This window comes from Pyrus communis, chromosome 6 (genome assembly GCF_963583255.1).
Source record: "Pyrus communis chromosome 6, drPyrComm1.1, whole genome shotgun sequence".
NCBI classification, from domain to species: Eukaryota; Viridiplantae; Streptophyta; class Magnoliopsida; order Rosales; family Rosaceae; genus Pyrus; species Pyrus communis.
The window spans coordinates 29,223,172-29,244,450 of record NC_084808.1 but is presented as its reverse complement, the minus strand read 5'-3'; the positions used below and the strand labels follow the sequence as shown (position 1 = coordinate 29,244,450).

At 37.6% G+C, this 21,279-nt stretch overlaps 1 protein-coding gene and 1 pseudogene across 1 annotated transcript; both read right to left on the bottom strand.

Moving 5' to 3' along the window:
* Positions 1-1,179: 1,179 nt before the first annotated feature.
* LOC137736403 (uncharacterized protein At4g15970-like) lies at positions 1,180-7,929 on the bottom strand (annotated as a pseudogene).
* A 1,318-nt stretch (positions 7,930-9,247) lies between these two features.
* Positions 9,248-13,200, bottom strand: LOC137738030 (putative Myb family transcription factor At1g14600). The gene is made up of 6 exons (XM_068477632.1): positions 12,394-13,200; positions 12,224-12,300; positions 12,051-12,090; positions 11,377-11,526; positions 10,741-10,937; positions 9,248-9,759 (listed from the first exon to the last, which is right to left on the bottom strand). Exons 1-6 carry the CDS (start codon positions 12,527-12,529, stop codon positions 9,514-9,516), a joined length of 846 nt encoding a protein of 281 aa, XP_068333733.1. The 5' UTR covers positions 12,530-13,200; the 3' UTR covers positions 9,248-9,513.
* Between the last annotated feature and the right edge of the window lie 8,079 nt (positions 13,201-21,279).

Below are 21,279 nucleotides of genomic sequence, written 5' to 3'. Positions count from 1 at the left end.
ATAAGCCTTAAAACTTAAATAAAGTTTCAGTTACATTTCATAGAATTGTCAAAACCCCATACGTACCCAAAAAGCAGCAACAAGTTGAACAAAACCGGGGCTGTGGGCGGTGAACTGATACACACACACACACGTTCATACAGATATATATAAACACGCAGCAACAAGTTGAACAAAACCGGGGCTGTAGGCGGTGAACTGATACACACACACACACACACGTTCATACAGATATATATAAACACGCAAGATTGCTTTTTTGTGATTGAAAGATCACGGTTTGAGGTGTGGGAGTAGAAATTTTTCGATAAAACCGAGAACATTGTTGGCTTGAAGTCACCCTTTTATATATATATATGTTTAAAGGGACGAGACCATTAAGTGACAACACAGCAGTTTGTTGCTACACGAGGACGATGGTTCAGTTAGAAGATGGACACTGCATTTTGAACAATGGCGGCATCTTCCACTTTACAACCGCTGCCCTCATTCTGCAATTGCTATCTGCCCTCCCTTAACCCTAACCCTACCAGCTAATTATCTCATTTACTCTCTTCTGTTTGCTTTTTAGTTGGACTTTTTACGTTCCCATGCAATTTTCAAATTTGGTCAAATATTTTTTGTAGTTTGCAGTCAGACGGTTAAGGACTTGGTCTTTATTGCTCTGTTGGGAATTTGGAAGGGAGACCCATATATTAGGGCTTTTTAGGGTTGAATTATGAGGCCCAAACGTTTTTTTTTATATTGAAGTTTCTTTTGGCCCAGATGACGAAGCACTTAACCATTTTTTATGTAAGAAATTTCGCAGATTGAAAAAGAAATGCGGCACTAAATAAGCAATTTGGGCAAGTGTTGTAGTTTAGTTAATCAAGAGTATTTTTCTTGCAGTCGAGAAATGCCAAAGGCAAAAATTTTAGTTTTGTTCCAACAGCTGAAGGCAAAAATTTGCTACAAAAAAAAATGGTCTAACAAATGCTAAGGATTTAGCGTCAGCTTCTATTCTCTTTATAATATGAGAATATGAAGGTAAAAAAGTCTCACATTATTGAAGGGTTTGTAAAAGATTGGGCTACTCCCTATATTGCCAATTGGTTTTATAATGAAATCTCAACTTCTTCGTGGTATCAAAGCAGGTTAGCCTACGTGTGAAGTCCAACGGCCAAACATGCTCCACATCACCTAATTCATATTATCCACGTGTTTGGCTTGAAGATTCACTACAGGTGAGGGAGCCTGTGAAAATGTAAAGATAAAAGAGTTCTTGGTGAAAGGAGAAACCTTGGGAGGCCCGTCATATGTATGGTTTACGATCACCTCTTCCCCCGGGAGCCTCGGGTCCTTTCTCCGAACCAACCCTTTGCACCACTTCCACAGTTTTCTATCATTCAAGAAGGGCTTATATACCAGCAAATACAGAATGTCCTCCGCATTCAGAACTGGAAACCACCTGTGTGGCAAAAAGCTTTAAAACTCATACACGGCTTCATCATTCTTGCGAACCATGTTGAGCATCGGTCCCCGGTGCATCATAGTGACGGAAAGAACCAAGGCTGGAATCAATGTTCACAATTAAGAACCGTATTAGAAAATAACGGAAAAGTAATGAACAAGGTAACAGTGATTGAAGATGTGTGCTACTACATTCGGCAACAATAACTTCACATTTTCAATAACCATAGTAATTGAAGCGTCTTACCTGCAGTTGTGCGGGACAACTCATCAAATATCTCTTCAAATTTGGCGGCAAGGACACAGATCGCTTCCAATTCTGAACCAGGATTCTAAGGGCATGAAGCTTGTTACCTAGACCTTTACAATAATTTGCATGCATTGTACAAACTTGATTCAAATCTTTACTAGGTTCACAAAATCCACCAAAGTAAGCCGTATCCAAAAATTTTATTTTCAGTCCGATACTAATGGTGGTTGGATAAAACTTGATAATATTGAGGACATCCTGATCATGGAACCCAGGGTAGGTTTCCCGTGAGAAATACCGAAATTTGTAGAACGCTATTGACCTGCTATCGGACTTTCTCCATTCGGTCAGTTCTTTAAATCATCCGAGCTGCCAAAGAAATGATCGCATGCAATCTGAAAATCTGCATCCTCATAAAACTGTGGAAATGGATCCCTGAACCACATAACATCAGCATCCTGGAGGAGGAGAGTGTTAGACGAAGTCAAGCCCACAGCGACATTCCTGCAACTTGAGGAGTCTTCATCAGTTTATGTTGAGAAGTCAATGATATCATTCCTGATATCTTGGCTTAGTTTTAGGAAACTATCTTGTAAATTGTTTGTAATTTATTTGTGATTATCTGTAAACCCTAGAATGTAGGATAGGTTACTTCTTCGGCAAGTACTCTCTTTGTATAATGTCTCTTAGTATCAATTGAAGAAATCAATCTTCTACAAAATATTCTTTGCACTTTTTACATGGTATCGAGAGCTAGGCTGAAAACCTAGTTCCTTCCGCTGCCTTTTGTTTCTCTGTTCTTTTCTGTTGTTTGCCATGGCTACCAACGCTATTTCTGGAAGCAATTCCGATGCAAAGGCTAATGTTTCCAACCCTTTTTTTATTCATCATTCTGATCATCCAGCCATGATGCTGGTTTCAAAGCCCTTGAATGGGGATAATTATTCAACTTGGTCTCGTGCTATGAAGATCTCCTTGAGTGCCAAAAACAAACTTTGTTTTGTTGATGGCACTGTCCTTCAACCTTCTGTCAAGACCAAGCCGGACGATCACGCTTCATGGCAGAGATGCAACGACATGATTGTAGCATGGATTATTAATTCCATTGACTCGGATATTGCTGACAGTATCCTTTATATGACTGATGCTCATGCAATTTGGGAAGAATTACGTGAGCGCTATTGCCAAAGTAATGTTCCTCGAATTTTTCAACTACAACGGGACATTGCTTCACTTACACAAGATCAACTCTCTATTGCTGCATATTATACGAAGATGAAAAGTTTATGGGATGAGTTGTCGTCCTACAATGACTCCGTTTCTTGCACTTGTGGAGCACAGAATGAGAGGAACAAGTTGATGCGGTTTCTCATGGGACTTAACGACTCCTATAGTGCTGTTCGAGGGCAGCTTCTGTTGATGAATCCTCTTCCAACTGTTCATCAAGCCTATGCATCGATTTCCCAGGAGGAGAAGCAAAGAAGCCTTGCTTCTTCCCGAGTTACTACAGGCACAACAGCCATGGCTGTGCGTCACAGTGGTTCGAAATCTTCTAATCGCAAACCCTTGCATTGTACTCATTGTGATCAAGACTACCATACCATTGATACCTGCTATCAACTTCATGGGTATCCACCAGGACACCGTTTGCATAAGGTTAAGCCACAGAAAGGGAACCATCGTCCTAAGACGGAGCGGGGTTCTTCCTCGGCAAATCAGGTCTCGGAAAATGCAGCCACCAAAGAGGAGATGCAGTCCGTTATGTCTGGGCTCTCTGATGCCCAGTTTCAACAGATTCTTCAAATCATGAATGGTCAAGGTAGTGATGAACAGCCACAGGCCAATGCCAATGCAGCCAAGACAGGTTTGTTGAATCCCTCTTTGCATCTCCATCGATGGATAATCGATAGTGGTGCAACGGATCATATCACTTCCTCACCAGAATTGTTAACTAATGGTGTTGAAAATAAGAAACTGTCCCTGTTTTGTTACCCAGTGGAGAGACAGCCCGCATACTTTCCACCCGTCACATTCCTTTGAGTTCTACTTTTAGATTGCAAGATGTGTTATGTGTGCCTACCTTTAAAGTAGATTTGATGTCAGTAAGTCGTATTACGAGTGGATTGCATTGTTCAGTAACTTTCTTTCCTTCTTGGTATGTTATGCAGGACCTAACGACAAGGACGATGATTGGTTTGGGTAAGCGAAGAGGCGGGCTGTACTACTTGGTGGCCTTGGCTCCTGCGCAATCTCAGCATCCTCGGCGATTCTGCAACCTTGTGCTTTCACCTACGGAGCTATGGCATCGGCGTTTGGGTCACTTGTCAGCCCCTCGTTTAGATTTCATGTCCAAACAATTGTTACATTTCCCTTTTGCATCTAATAATGCTTGTGATGTTTGCCCTTTAGCCAAGCAACATCGATTACCTTTTCATGTTAGTTCTATTTCTTCTAATAAACCTTTTGTTTTGATTCATTGTGATATCTGGGGACCCTTTAAAGTTGCATCTACTTCTCGAGCAAAGTATTTTTTAACCATTGTAGACGATTATTCTCGCTTCACATGGATTTTCCTTATGCAACACAAAAATGAAACACAATCTATTCTCAAGAATTTTTTTTCATTTGTCAAAACTCAATTTAACACTTCTATTCGTCAAATCCGTGTTGACAATGGTGGGGAATTTTTTTCTCTTCGTGACTTCTTTAAAGATCATGAAGTGATTTACCAACATTCTTGCATTTATACGCCTCAACAAAATGGGGTAGAAGAACGCAAGCATCGCCATATACTTGAAACCTCTCATGCCTTGCGTTTTCAAGCTAATCTTCCCCTCCATTTTTGGGGTGAATGTGTGCTCACAGCCGTTCATCTCATTAACTGTCTTCCCACACCCATTCTTTCCAAGAAAACGCCTTTTGAACGTTTATATTCTACACCTCCTACTTTTTCACACCTTAGAGTCTTTGGTTGCCTTGCTTTTGCCACTGATGTTAATGTGAATCACAAATTTTCTCCTCGTGCCCACAAATGCATTTTTATAGGATATCCTATTGGTCAAAAAGCCTACAAGTTATATAACCTCACCACTCACCAAATCTTTACTAGTCGTGATGTTGTCTACCATGAAAACATATTTCCTTATCAAACCTCGCCTTCTTCTTCCCCTCAACCTGTGTCTTCACCTGTCCCACTTATTTCACCTCACTTACCTGATCTCGTGTCACCCCCCCGACCCTATGATTCCACTTGAGTCGTCCCCTTCCCCTGATGTCGGTTCTCCCACGCCTCCTGCACCGCTTCCTGCATCTGCCGTTCCTGACCTCCCAACGTCAGCGCCTGCTCCTGCCCCGGTGCTCCGTCGCTCTAGCCGTCATTCTTCTCCGCCACCCAAGTTACGTGATTATGATTGTCCTACTCTCAAGCTTACCCAACCACATCCTCCATCGTCTTCATCGTCTGGTCACACTCCAAGTACACGGTATCCACTCGCTAATTACCTTACTTACCATCGTTTCTCACCTGCACAGCAATCTTTCATTGCCCATATTACTCAACAGGTTGAACCCCGGAGTTACGAGGAAGCTGCTCGTTTTCCTCATTGGCAAGCTGCCATGGCTTCTGAATTAGAGTCATTGGAAGCTAACCAAACTTGGTCTCTTAATTCCCTTCCCCATGGCAAAACTCCCATTGGCTGCCATTGGGTTTACAAGATTAAGCACCGTTCTGATGGCTCCATTGAGCGCTATAAGGCACGTTTGGTTGCCAAGGGCTATACCCAGCTTGAAGGTGTTGACTTCCATGACACGTTTTCTCCTACTGCCAAGATGGTCACTGTTCGGTGTTTATTGGCTCTTGCTGCTTCATGGCAGTGGTCTCTTCATCAGTTAGACGTTAACAACGCTTTTCTTCATGGTGACCTTCCTGAAGAAATTTACATGACTCCTCCTCCAGGTTTTCGGCGACAGGGGGAGAACTTGGTTTGTCGCCTCAGCAAGTCTTTATATGGGTTGAAACAAGCTTCCCATCAATGGTTTGCAAAGTTTTCTGACTCTATTCAATCCGCTGGTTTTGAACAATCCAAGGCTGACTACTCGTTATTTACCTGGAAACAAGGCAAGTCTTTTACAGCCCTCCTAATTTATGTTGATGATATTTTGATTACGGGGAATGATTCGAATGCTATCGATGCCCTAAAACAGTTCCTTAATGGTCGTTTTAAAATCAAGGATCTTGGCAATCTAAAGTACTTTCTTGGGATCGAAGTATCACGTTCTAAGAAAGGAGTCTTTATTTCCCAACGAAAGTATGCTTTAGAAATATTAAAAGATGGAGGTCTTTTGGGAGCTCGCCCCGTTGAATTTCCCATGGAACAAAATCTTAAGTTATCAGATAATGGTGCAATTCTCAAAGACCCGGCACGATATAGAAGATTGGTAGGGCGTCTGATATACCTAACAATCACTAGGCCGGATATAACTTATTCCGTGCATGTGTTGAGTAGGTTTATGCATGAGCCTCGCACACCATACATGGAAGCAGCGTTTCGGATTTTGAAATATATCAAAAATACACCTAGACAAGGTTTGTTCTTCTCTTCTGAAAATGATTTGGCCTTAAATGCATATTGTGACTCGGACTGGGCAGGTTGTCCAACAACACGAAGATCAACTACGGGGTATTGTATTTTTTTGGGCTCTTCATTGATTTCTTGGAAGTCAAAAAGACAAAAGACTGTGTCTTTATCATCAGCAGATGCCGAGTATTGAGCCATGGCTGGAACTTGTTGTGGATTATCATGGCTACGATATTTATTGAAAGATCTAGGTATATTGCATCAAAGACCGGCTCTGCTCCATTGTGACAATAAAGCAGCTCTTCACATTGCTGCTAACCCAGTTTTTCATGAGAGAACTAGGCACATAGAAATGGACTGTCACTTCATCCGGGACAAGATACAAGACGGTTCAGTTGTTACGAGATTTGTTCCTTCTTCCAATCAACTTGCAGATGTACTCATGAAGCCATTAGGGAAGGAAACTTTCTCAAAGATCATTCACAAGTTGGGAGTTCTCAATATCCACTCTCCAACTTGAGGGGAAGTGTTGAGAAGTCAATGATATCATTCCTGATATCTTGGCTTAGTTTTAGGAAACTATCTTGTAAATTGTTTGTAATTTATTTGTGATTATCTGTAAACCCTAGAATGTAGGGTAGGTTACTTCTTCGGCAAGTACTCTCTTTGTATAAAGTCTCTTAGTATCAATTGAAGAAATCAATCTTCTGCAAAATATTCTTTGCACTTTTTACAGTTTAAACTCTTATCGTTAGCTGTTCCTAGTTTATAGGATTTTGGTTTTCAAATGTTTGCTGTAACTCAAGCTGCGCATGCAATCTTTTGTGATCAGATTTGTATTTTTGAAAGCTCCCTGTATCTCGGGTTTTCAAACCCTTTCTGTAATCTTCAAGTTAATATAAATACATGCATCCCATCATTAACTGGGCATGCAATTGAAGTAAAACAAACTGAGTCTCTAAAGTTTTATAGAGAGAACAACCACGAAGTACATCAGAATGTCTGCACAGAGTTTTACAGATGTATTTTGCAATTAATACTTAAATCGCCTAAGGAGCTGCAGGATGAGATCAATAAAGAATCAACACAGAATCGGGAAACCATTAATGATTTAGAGCAGAGCCCGACCGAACATATCTTCGACTAAAGTTATTCGAGTCTAAAAGTTCCTCATCAGGTTGTTTCATAAGTAAGTTTTAAACTGACAAACTTTGACAGTTACGCTTAACAGTTCAAGTTCTTGTAGCATAAGAGATTTACTGTGAAAACGAAATTGTAGCCCATCTCAGGAACAGAACGCAGAAAATCAATCCTTGCCCACATCATCTTCAAGTAGTAAGGGGTCATAACATAAGCCTCTCGACGAAAATCAAATTCTTGAGTGACGAGCAGAGCAATGGTTATGCACCTCCAAACAACACTGAAATGCCCTTTGATCCAAGGCAATGATCACCAAATGGCTCAAGATCCTGCAAGTTCCAACTCGAATCCTAAAGCTCTCCAACTGATAATGAAAATGGGAGGTTTACATCTGGTGTTAGATGTTATGAAATATTATCCAACTGATTCAGATATTTGTTGGACCCTAACAGTCATCCCAATTTTGTGTCTCGTTTTTCTGTGGCAGAGGTCTTTCTTTTCTTCGTTCTTCATGTATTCGTTCTTACATTTTTAAAAGATCCGCCTTAGTTCGTACTGTTGCAGACATGGATATAATCGCATTGGCTAGAACTGATAAAGTTTCCTTTTATACACTCGAGTTTGAATTTTAAAGTGAAATAGCACAAGTATGAAATACATGCATATTGCTAATGTTTGAACGATATTTGTGTGTTAGTTTCTACCACATCATTAGGTTTTAACGAGACACCCAGCTTGGGTTGGTCAGATCCCTAATGACGTCCCGTGGATGTTTCTTTTGACTTTGCACTTCTCACACATTTTTCCTTAGACTATGGATTTTGTCCCTCCTCGAGTTTTTGCCATAGCCTTACGGTTTTTTTAGTGAGACATACTATTTATGCAAGTTCCTACCTTATCGAGAATAAGCGTTGTTCCTTAGAATCAGTGCCGACGAGTCGACTTCCTCAATTTCTGCATGATGCTAAATCTACCTTGAGTATTTACACATTCAAGGGAGAGTGTTGTAAACATTCCTAGTTTAAGTGTGATTGTGTAAATCCTAGATTAGATTTTATTCTAATTATCCTTTCCTATTGTATCTTGTATTCCTTGGGGATGAAGGAATCTCTTCTCTCCTTTTACTACTATAAATAAAGGCATATTTTAGGAGGGATAACAACACACATTCCCCTGTAATTCTACAAACACATCTCACTCTCTCTCTTCTCTATGCCGTCGGCCCTCTTTAACCTTGTCAGAAAAAATAGACCACAACACTAACCTTATTCTATTACAAAACAAAAAGAAATTAATTGATTTTAATTTTACTTTATTAGGATAATGAAGCATTCAAAAACGGTTGAATGAGTAAATTTAAGATTAGTTTAAAATGACGCGAATTGAAATAACAAAATTTTATTTTTAGAATTTGTAGATTTTGTTGTTTGACTAACTTTGAAGAACAATGAAAGTTAAATATGGAATTTAATTTGGACATAAAGCCATTAATATATAAACGAGAGAGACTTTAGTTAGGAGATATGTTAGTCATGATGGTGGCGACGGCAGTGATGAGGGCGGGTGCTTATGGCAAGTGGTGGTGGTGACGACAACTGTGGTGGCGACAACCGTATGTGGTGATGCAGGCAGATGCGGTGCCAACAATGGCGATTATGGTTACGACGGTGATGGTGATGATGGTAGGTGGTTGGGGATGCAGCAGTATCGAATGTGGTGGTGGTGGCCATTCATAGTTCAGTTATTTGTATTTTTTTGTTATTGAACTCATGGAAATTTAAGTTCCAAATGCAGCTGATTTGTCAAACTGTAACAATCTTTTGGCCTGGTATCGGCTGTCAAAGATACATTCTTTGTTCTACACCGTCCTCCTGACGGATATATATTCCATCGTACTTGAAAATTCAGAGCTCATAACAAAGATATATGCTTTGCTGTTCCAGAATCAAAAGTGGAACTCAAGGACTAATAAACTACCCGAAGACCTAAGCGGTAACTTAACTACAGCAACAGTAAAAGAACAAACAGAATGTGGGGTGAGTGAGGGCATGAAAACCTGCTAGCCTAAAACAGATGAGTTTTCTTTTTACAGCAGCATCAGTTACTGCAGAGAGCAATCGAAAGATTCAGATTAAGGCTCCGATTCCCGGAAGAAGAGGCGGAGCAGTCTTTGTAGTTAGACATAGAGTAAGACGATGAGATTGCACCACTTAAGTCACTTGAAGAAGCATTACTCTTGTGGGAGGGGGGATGGTGTAACGAGAGGGACAGTGATAATTCACATTCACCGGCTTCATCGTCGTCTTTGTCATGTGCTCTTCCTGCCTCTTGTTTGGTGGTAACCTGGGGGAAGGACAATTAATTAAACACCATGTCAGTAGGTCACATTTGATTTTCTACAGAGATGCAGCAATGCTACATGAAAATGATTCAATGAGACAATGTCTAACTGGGAACGGAAATGACTTACATACACCTCTTAAGATGCTAGCAAATATTACATGTCGTATGTTTTACTTTTCTCATATTAGTCTGAGGTAACATTGTAGCGTCCACACAAGTCTCTCTCGCTCTAAATGGTTAAAAGGACGTTTTAATAATTTGAATTTACTGTTTAAGAGAGAGGAGGGGACCTGTATCTATACGAATCAGAATTGGACCACAGAATGTAAGAGTTTTTGTAGGCAAAACCAAGGACTTGTCCAACAACTTTTTTAGAATGTAGTTCATGTAAACGACAAGGCATGAGGAAGAGGTGGACCTCGAAATTAAATAGGGCAGTATGGGATCATATATTTTCAAGGCCGAACCACCGGTTGTTTTGTAAATGCTGCACCCCAACCACCTTTTCCATCATTAAACAAGGAAGAAGAACGAATTGCACAACAAAAAAATAAACCAGAGATTTTAATTGACGAATTGTGATTTGTTATGTATATTAGCTAGATTTAAAAACCGAAAATTATTTTCGTATACTCATTTTCTCCATTTGCACACTTCGTTTTCTCTTTATCTATTCAATTTCATGACAATAAATAAACCGGAGAATTTCCATAAAATAAAGAAGGGGACTAGTCTACTGTCTACTGAACACTTTCAAAAAGTAGAGAACTGTTTAGGCAAAGAGGTGACGCAGGTTGACTTAAAATAAATCATGCACATTATTCCATCCATGCCCCCTCCCAGCCTCTCTGTGGTCATAACTGGGCATGTCTGGATTTCCTGGTTGAAACCAGAAAAGCAAATAACAGCATTGCAATCAACTTAGTCATTTAAAAATCAAAATATTGAAATGCAGCTGGAAGAGAGAGAGAGAGAGAAAACCTTCAAGAACTCATACTCTGGCAAAGCAAATTTGAAGGCTGAAGGGTGAGGATCCTCCTTTATTCCCAATGCCAGCACATAATCATCAAAAGAGTACGGATTTGAGACTCTCTCATATATTCCTCCTTGGCTGCATTGCATCTGCTGCTGCGGCTGCGAATTCTCTGATATGTTTGAATTCATCGTCTCCGTTCTTGCTGATGGGTAAATAAATAAATAAATAAAATAATCAAAAAGAAGAATAAGTATCAAGGAACAAGAAAGCAACTTTCAGATAAAAGCAAAGACATCTCATGCAGTTCCTTTTTGTTTGTTTCTGATCACACGATTCACGCCATCTTTATTTTGGGATTTTCAAATACGTTCCGCGAAATTCTACACATTGAGATTTTTCGCCTCTTGTTTAGCAGTTCAATGATCAAGATCTAACGTCCAAAACTACCAATATATAAAATATAAGGGAACATAAGTATTTTTCGCTTTAATATACTTTTTTGACATTTGATCAAAACAAAAAATCTTTACCCCAAAAAGAAACCAAAGATAAAGATGGAAAAATAAAAGATAGTGGATATATAGCTGTGCCGGCAAAGTACAAATTGGTAGCTGGTGGTGCAGGTGCAGGTGTAGCCTAACCTTTTTGAACGGCGGGGGTTGCAGATGACCTGGGAATCGGATTCTCTCGTGGTTTGGAAGATGGGTAAAAGCTCAAACCATTTACTTCTTCAACACACCCATCATCCTCGGCCTCTTCAAACGAATGTAGTTTTCTTGTTTGCACCCTAGCTGTAATTTTATAAAATAAAATATCAAAAAAATGTTAGAAATAAACCCAAAAGAGAGAGAATACGTTCTTTAGGACAATGTTTCAGGCTTCATGAGAAGTGCCAATACTAGAAGATCGTAAAGAAGAAATGTTCACTTTTGGTGTGACCTGTTTGGGGCATCAACTAAAAGTAGACTACAAACAATAAATATGTACTATTAAAGGGGGGAATATATAATCAATGAGGTGATGGTGCAGTTGCAGCTGAGTCCTCATATTTCATAAATTTATTCCATCGAGGGAGTTCATAACTCTGCAACTCTAGCTCCGGACACAACCCTTTACTGGAAAACTAAAGGACAGTCGAGAAACATACACGAGAATATAAAAAGATGAAAACTTTGACAAGAAATCGGCCAAAATAAATTATGGGCATGTACAAAGATGAAAACTTTTAAAATAAATCGGCCGACAAAAAGTAAGGGTATGCGAAAAGATGAAAACTTTACAATAAATCGGCAAAAATAAATCGATGGATATTTACCTTGTCTTCTAATCGGTTCGCCTTTCATGCTTCTATACATCTGATGATTAGAAGAAGGAGAAGGGAAGCAAATTAATAAAAAGAAAGGAAGAAAAGTGTGAAAGCAAATGAATTTTTAACCTATTAGACAAACAAAAGCACTTTAGAAGAACTGGAGAAAAAAGCAAAAAGACCTGGAGATGGCTTTTAACATGAGAAATGGTGATCCCCTTGACATCCATCAACTGAAGAACAAGTTTTGGAGTAGCCTCTGCGCGAGAAAATAAAGAAAAAATTAAATAAAAACAATAAAATTTTCTATAAAAGAAACAAAAATAGAAGGTGGGGTTTCGTAATTGCTCACTTTTATGGCCTCCGAGCCTTTCAATGGCCTGAAGAAAGCAGCGATGAAGATCAGGAGTCCATCTCAAACGGGGCACCTTGGATCTCACATACTGCCTAACAGCGCAGTTCCTTGCACTGCAACTACTTGTAGTCATTTTTTTTTTCCTCAAATTTGCTTCTATTGCCTTCAAAAGTCCAAACGTTCCCAGCCACCTGGGTCTTTCCCAAATCCCTTGAAAAAACTCCTTGCAACCTTCACACCCTCAGGATCGGCGTCCAGACCAGAACGAAACGGCGTCGTTCCGGGTTGGTCTTCTCTTTAAAAAGTTCAAAGCCGTTGAAAGTGTGTGTGTTGGTCACAGCAGAGACTGAGAGGGCATTTAAAAAGAAAAGGACTTTAAAGCCAATATCTCAGAGAGGAGAGAGAGAGAGAGAGATCACGAGAAAAAGATAAGACGAGCTGGGAAGCTCTGTAAATTCCTTAAAGAGTCTGATAATGCCTATTTGCTATTGCTACAATTGCTAGTATTTCCCTAGCCTGCCTCCCCTGCTAATCCTTCCAGTACTATTCTATCCATTACCCAGGACCCCCTTCTCTCTCTCTCTCCTGCTGCTTCTGCTGCTGCCTGCGCCTTCTGTTTATTTCTTGCAAACCTTGCACCCACTGGCACCCAAAATATTAATAATAAACTTATAGAATCGAAAAATACAGAAAATTCTCTCTCTCTCTCTCTCTCTCTCTCTCTCTAAAAACGCATCACACTCACTCACGAGCTTCTGAAATTCTGATGGATCTTTATTTTAAAGTTTATTTTTACCCATCTTCTTCTCTCTAATTATTACCCCTATACAAATAGGGAGGATGTGCTACAACTGCTTCGCTTTGACCTTTTTCTTTCTCTCTCTTCTTTCTCTCTCATGAATTCTATGGTTCTGATCATATACGCCAACGTCGTCATGATACAAAAAGCCCCGCCATGAAATTATTATTTTCATTTACCCGACCCAAATAACAAAAAGAAGAAAATAAATCATTGTTTATTTGTCTTTCTCTCTAATATTTCTGTCCTTTTGTTTTCCCCTCGACACTCGACAGTCTCTTTTTATTTTCCGAAGTCAAATATTTAGAAACTATATCACGTGTACGGGATAGAAAAAAACTGAAAAGTATTCAGATACATGAAAAACTTTTTTGCCCTAAACATGCACATGCGAAGGAATAAGGAACTTAAGTCCAGAGTACTGGGATCAGTTATTATGTTATTTGTTGTCTTTGGCGAGGGCAGGGGCGATCCTTGCGAAACATCTCTCTTCGGGATGGCCAAGCTCCCTTAAACCCTAAACCAACTAACCAAGTACAAATTTTGCATGCCTTCCATGATAAAATAGAAAGTAAAAATTGGTTTATTTCTCTTCACAATTTTCTTTTTTTCATGAAATAAATTATTTTACAATTTTGCTTTGGAATGACACACTTACTGTGATCTGAATAAAGATACATTTTGATACGACGGTCTAATTCAAAAAGCTTTAGTATCGTATAAATCAACATGAATTAGTTGAGACTCATAATGTAAAAGTTACTATGCTTATGTAAAATAAGCATCATATATGACGTGGTTGAATATCTCTATCTACAATTTTTTTTTTCTTGCGAGTAGCCTAACCTCTTTGTACAACATTATTGAATGTCTTCCTTCCTTTTTTTTCATTTAAAAAAAAATCTGAGGGAGATCTGGCTACTCTCACCATCAACACTAGGATATGCCTACAACTTTAATTTGAAAGGACTTACGCATGACACCTAATTGTTAGCTGTCACCGATATGGATTTACATCTGAATTAAAGATCACGCACCAATAAAACGGCTAATAGCAGAGATTAAACTTGGATTAGAGATTAACAACAAGCGTGTCCTTACCAACTGGACCAACCAGGAGCGTAAACGTCCTCCTTCCCTTTGTTTTTCTTTTGATTGCCATGGTCGAAGAGGAATATGCTTTGTGATATGGGTAAGTTGAAATCAATGATTGAATTGAAGTAAATGAACCGACTTGAAATTTTGAATCAATAATATACAATGCTAGGTCCCCTCTTTTAAATGGGTTGGCAGCATTCAACGAGACAGCATAAAAATATGTGTGTCCCTTTATAAAATGAAAAAATAAAAAATAAACTAAAATACTCAGCATGGCAATTGGAATGGCATGATGGCAATCTATTAATTTGGTTCATGGTTGGAGGGTAAAATTCCATTTAAGTTCATTAGTGGTTAAATCAATGAGGATTAATACATAACACAAATGAAAATATTTTAGGTCTGGCATCTGAATCACGTGACCGTGTGTACTTTAGACACAAAATTCCCTATAGCTCACCACTTCTTGTTTTGAGACCAACAATTACCACATGTAATGACCGCACTCCCCTCTCACACCACTCCCATGACCTAGCACCTCCGGATTTCTCACACAAGAATCTCTTCAATTTGAAGGGGTTATGGTTGGTCACTTGAAAGGTATAGGACAAAGTACCCTAACCATTTTTCAATGTGTCTGCAGCTACAGAGGTCGAGCCATATATAGTTATTATTTAAATGGTAAATTAATGTTATGACATTATTATTAGTATTCAGCTTCCTGCGTTTAGGCATTATAGAGAATACAGTAACAGAGGTAAAGAGAGATGAGTACACATATATATATATATGTTTGATTTGAGTTTTTTTTTTTTTATCACTTTAGGTTTGCCTGCATGCCGAGAGACCCTTCATGCCCTTCATACTCTTTATTACTACTGTGTTTCCTCTTGTATTAACTGTTGCATCCGCTGATGAGGACTTTATGTCGAAATCCAAACATTGTAAAGTCAACCAGATCATGCCAGGAAGGCAAAAGAAGAAGGTATGCATACGTACCCCAAACCTAGTGAAATCTGCACCGTCCACCGTACTTTTTTTAACGTGAGAAATACGGATGTCGATGAAGAATCAAGGGTTGCGATTGCGAGAAAGGACAATACATCGAGTGTGGATGATGAGTTAATTTTCTGTACATGGAATCGAATCAAATTTCACGCATGGGAGAAGGAAGAAGAAGCAGGTGGTTTTCTAAGGTCAAGCTTCAGTCATACATCAGTGTCATATTCTCCTTCAAACCTCTAGGTGTGTGCAGCCATAGCTAGCAAGGGCCTAGTTTTATGATAATTATGGTAGTACTTTATTGACAGATTTTATGGTATTAATTAATTTTTTGGCAAGCATATGATATTAGTTAAAACAAGGTCAGATTTCTATCAGAATTTAAGAATTTTAAAAACACTTTAGTTGTTCTGATTCGGAGCTCCAGGAATTTTCAGAACCTAAATTCTAGTTGTCAAAGCTTACACAGTTAGAGCCAACAATCCTTTTTACTTTCTATATGCTTTTGAATTTTCGATCATCAAATCTAATAAATTAAAAAAAAATTATGACAAAAAATAGATAGTGTGTGGAAAATGAAAAAACCACTCGTTTTGTTTACCAAATATCTTTTTTCTCTGTTGCAGTAATACTCCTCAACTTTTTCTTTATTGGTATTTCTCCTCAATTTTGCAGCAACTAGCAAAGGTGCCTCATGTTCCTGTCTGACTGTAGACTACAGTTTTGTACCCCCTTTCTGTCCTAGCCGGAGTTTGAATATGATGCCTTTGGGCGTAGGGGGGTTGCGATGCGATGCACAAGGGAGGCTACCGTACTCGAGTTTTCAACGTAGGGTGGCTAAATTAGGTCTGGGAGTATGATATGCTTAGAACTTAGGAGTTAGGACAATATATTTTCTTATTCTTTTGCCCTTTTATTGTCTGGTCAGCAAAGGAATAAAGAGTAATATTCAAAAATCTAATAAACAGTTGATTTACTATCAATGAATTAAGACGAGTTAATATTTCACATCGTTCCTGTATGATTTAGGTAGTTGATGAGAACATTGTGTCCGACTGTCTGCCATCCTTCATTTAAGTTCGATCAAGATGGGAAGGAAGGCTTTGAATCCGAAACAATACAAAAAAAGTTAAGATTCCACCACAAAATCATTAGCAATATATGAATTTCTTATAAGTTTATGTAAGGTTTCTTCTGACATCAATGAGAATTTTATTCTCAATAAAACTAAAGAAGAAATTCATGTACATCAGACCATGTCACCACTTACATCATAATTGGTAGTACAAAAAAAAAGGGTCGAGAAAAAATCATGATTTATATAGGGTGATGTTATTCACATACCTAACTTTACCTCTTACATACATATCTCGATTTTCGGATTCTGATCAAATTATTGAAGAAAATCAATAGAAAAAATTAACAAGAATGTGCCGAAAATAAAAACGGTGCATGCATAACCATACCTTTATATATCGATATAAAGACAAACATCACACAATATTTATTCATGTATTCGTATCAATAGGTGTCAGAATATATCAATGGAAATTCCTCTGGTCCGTTCCCGTTGATGTTATATATGTATATGAATGAATATAAAAGAATATTTGCGTGAGACTTTGTACAATGATGAAAGATATATATGATATATAAATACACACACACACGATATTTCCAACCAAACGACAACTCTCTACGTACACGAACGTCTATAAATCTTTCTTTGTTCATCGACCTTTCTTTGTCTCAACTCTTAACGTGCGTTATGCATGTTCCTCAGACTGGAGCATTCAAATCCCTTTTCAGCAGATCCCACGGATTTCCAAAGGCAAATTAAGCTCATGAGATTTCAAAATCACGCTTTTAGTTTTCAGTGTTTGTTTTTTTTGTTTTATTTTTCAAACTCTCGTATCTCAGACTCTTGTCGCATCATTTCAATTGAAGAAATAAAATTAGATCATTGTATTTTTAAAGAAAAAATTAGTATCTGGTCCCTAGTTACTAATGTTCATTGACTGAAACCTTATTAGTTTTCAAATTTTGATCAAAGTCTCTAGCATTAATGCAATAATGAATTTACATGTCAGTTTCATAATTTTAAAATAAAAATTAATAATTGATTAAGAATTTTAATCTCACACCTTTATTGAACTCCTAACTAATTTTCAATTCAAAACATTTCCAAAATAATAAAAAAAAAATAGAATAAGTTTGTACACCTTAATTTTTTAGAAAAAGGTTTCCAATTTTTTAATCTTATATGTACCCATTCATGTCATTTTTCAATTTTTTGATCTTAAAATGTACCAATTTGTTGTATGTAAAATGTACCCTTTTTCTTGATTTGAGAATGTATCCATATCAAGTTTAATCAAAGAAATTTACTAATGTTATTAAACCTAATATCTATTATTTTTTGTGTGGTTTTGAAGAATGTACCCATATTTTGGTACAACAATTTTTTTGTTAATTTTGATTAATGTATGTAACAACCCGTCTGTAATTTTACGATTTTATTAATTTTAAAGGAGTGAATGGACGAAAATGTCCCTAAAGGCAAGATTGTTGACTTTTTTTACCGTCATTTTGAGGCCTGTATGAGTTATTATTTTACCGTATCCTCGAAGTACTCGATGATACGAACGCGTAGGCGCAAGCGGAATCAAATTTGGAACTACGATGAAAATTTTACAGAACTACGAAAGTTAAGGTTGTGTTATGAAATTTGAATTTTGAGTATTTTATTATTTTAATATTTTCTGGCCAGATATTTCTAAATATTTTATAATTTTATGGCCCATGGGGCCCACTCTTCACCCTAACTCTCCTCTCCTCTCCCACCACTTGTCCTTTTCCCCTATCTCTAAGACACACTCTATCTTCTCTCTATTTTCTCCCTCACCTCACTCTTGTCCTAACTCTCTCCCTCTCCAGAAATGACATATCACCACCACTCGGTTCCAAATTGGTATGAATGTGTTTTCCTTATTTTTAGCTTCATTTCCATATAAAGATCATCGATTTTTCTTAAGAATTGAAGAAGTTATGAACGTTTAAAGTTTACCCAATTTTCCAGCAACCTCTGCGGCTTTCATGCCATTTTTTGGCCAAACCACAACGAGGTAGCTGTCAAGAAGGGTACCAATATGTTCGTCTTATTCCGAGTTTTCCGACGAGTTACCCAGTTTCCAGTCGACCAGTCGCTTTTCAGGCCATTTTCCAACCATCTTCGACTACTTTTTGAACTACAATTAGGTGTGATTACTATCGGAAACTCCGGCTTTCCTAGTTAGAACGGATGCGCCTCGCAAGCATCTGTAGGATTCTTTACTTTTAGATATTATATACTTATTTAGTTTCCACATATATAATTAATAAAGAATTTTCTCCTTATACCTAGATTAGACTCACGTTTATAAGAATTAGCGAAATGATAGAATTTACGAAATTATGCTAAATTCTACGGGATGCACAGGTATGCGAACTATTTTAAGACTTCAGTTACGGCCATGATCAATATTTTATTGAATAGTATTATGTCGACTAGAATTATCGATTTATTGTTGTGTGACCCTGTTTACTTTATCTGCTCATCGTGTGCAACACTGGTGTTTGTACTTGCCAGGGCCAGGGCCACGCTATACGTGTATGTTCACATCACATTGTACGCTCACTTTGGATCCATTGTTTTTGCCAGTCTTGTCCTAGGTTGCTATAGGCAATTAGGACTTGTATGTGATGTGCATAGCGCCAGTCTTCAGGTGATTGTAGTACTAGAGTGTAAATCATATTGCACCCAGTCCTGTTCATGTCAAAATATCTTTGCATGAACTTGTATGTTAGCATACGTCGATGAGCACCTGTTAGTATATGTTCGTTATTCGAGATATTGTTATTATCGGATGTCATAGGACTTAAATATGAAATATTGTGGACCGTTGCTTTTCAAAAGATTACTATTTATGGTAAGTATTTTCTTGCTATATTTAGATATATATTTGGAAACTATACTTATTTTATGTTTTCGAAAAGGTTTTTACAGAGCTTTATTTTTAGGCCCACTCACCCTTGTTTTTCACCCCTCTAGGTTTTCGTAGCTGAGCTTTTGTGCCGGTGGGGATTCTTGGCAAATCTTGGTATAGGTGGTTACTTTCAATGGTATAATTCTCATTTTACTTTTACTGTATTTTACTTATGCTCTGACATCACGTGCGAAATGGGTTCATTCATGCTCACTAGTGCACTCTTGCATTTAGGCACTTTAGGTTTAAATTTATTCACATTTTCTACATCACTACATTTTATGGCATCATCACCTTCCTGGTGTAAGTCAGCACAGCTCGATTCGTAGTCTAAGTGGACATCTCGGGTCGGGGTGTGTCAATGTACCCATGTTTATACACACACACACACACACAATATATATATATATATATATATATATATATATATATATGGGGAGTATAATTTATATTTTAATAATTTTAATCCAAAAATTATGGATTTTTTATTTAAAATCTCATTAATACAAATAACTATAATTTTTAATTTTTAATTAAAAAATATAGTAACCTACATAAAAAATACATTATCATATTAATTTCAAGAACTTCAATCAAACATTAAAAACCAATAAGATTTCAATAAAAAAATATTAATAATTAGAGACCACATTCAAAGTGTTTCATTCTTAAAATTCAAGGAAAATAAAGGAATGGGCCAGATACAAAATAGAAAGAGCTACTATTATGTATTTGCTAGCTAATAAATTAATGTAACTTCAGCAAAAAAAAAAATTAACGTAATAGGCAGTCTTGCTCTCTTGGTTCTTGCATGCAGATGTGGGGTTGAAAAGATTAAACGGTGGACAGAGGCGAGAAAGGATAACTGGACAAGTGCGAATATATATATATATATAATATTCTGTATGGTGTTTGTCTATGACAGGGCACCGTACGATAATGATGGAGAGGTCGGAGAGGAAGAAAGGAATGATGGAAATTCCTGCGCAAACGGAATGATGCATACGGCAAAAGCATGTCCAGATCCAGAGGACCAAAGCCGAACCAATTCTTTTAGATCATCTTTAATGGTTGAGCTAAAAATTAAATATTTTAGCCAGAAAAGTTTAGCTTTTAACACAGAAATAGCTTTTTTACTCCAACCGTTCTAGTCTAAAATTTTAGCCCAAGATTATTAAAGAATGAACTTAGGCTTTTTTTTTGTTAAATTAATTTTTTTTTAAATATGTAGACCATTGTAAATTAATTTTATAAACATTTTAATCTAAAAAAATTTAAATTCCAATAAATATTGGGTGGAGTCTACTCGGATTTCTAGGGGGAATTTGTCATTGGTTTAGCATTTAGCCCAAAATTTTCCCTTGGGTTGGAGTGGGTTTGGGGGGAATTTTGGAAAGTAATTTGACTTTTAGCCCATCATTAGAGTTGGTTTTAGGGATGTGATATCCACACACCCATTTTACTTCTCATACATTTTTTTAATTTTCGACCATTGGATCGAATGAATGAAAGAAGATCAACGGACAAAAATTATTAAGGAATGTGTGAGAAGTAAAATAAGGTGCGTGAATAAGACATTCCTTCTTTTATCGTTTTTATATTTTGCTATAAGACATGAATATTATTATATCTGTACGGATTCTGAAGTTCTTGAAGCAGCAACAGTAGCAAAACAAAATGAACTTATTATATTCTCTTGTGGCTGTATTTTTCCTATCAATTTGTGTAGCAAGCATGCAGGTAAAAACCAAAGAGCAAAACCCAAAAAAACTTTCAAGACGATGGAAAACTTAAAAAAGTGGGATTGGAGAAAGACAAAAAGTGAGACTGAAGTGGGGAGCCGGCTTCGAGGACGCCGGTATATTTGGCGTATGCAGGTAAACATAAATGTGTCTTGAACAGTGTGTAATGTATGTATATATATGTGCATGTATACGCATATGGATGTCATTGTGCATG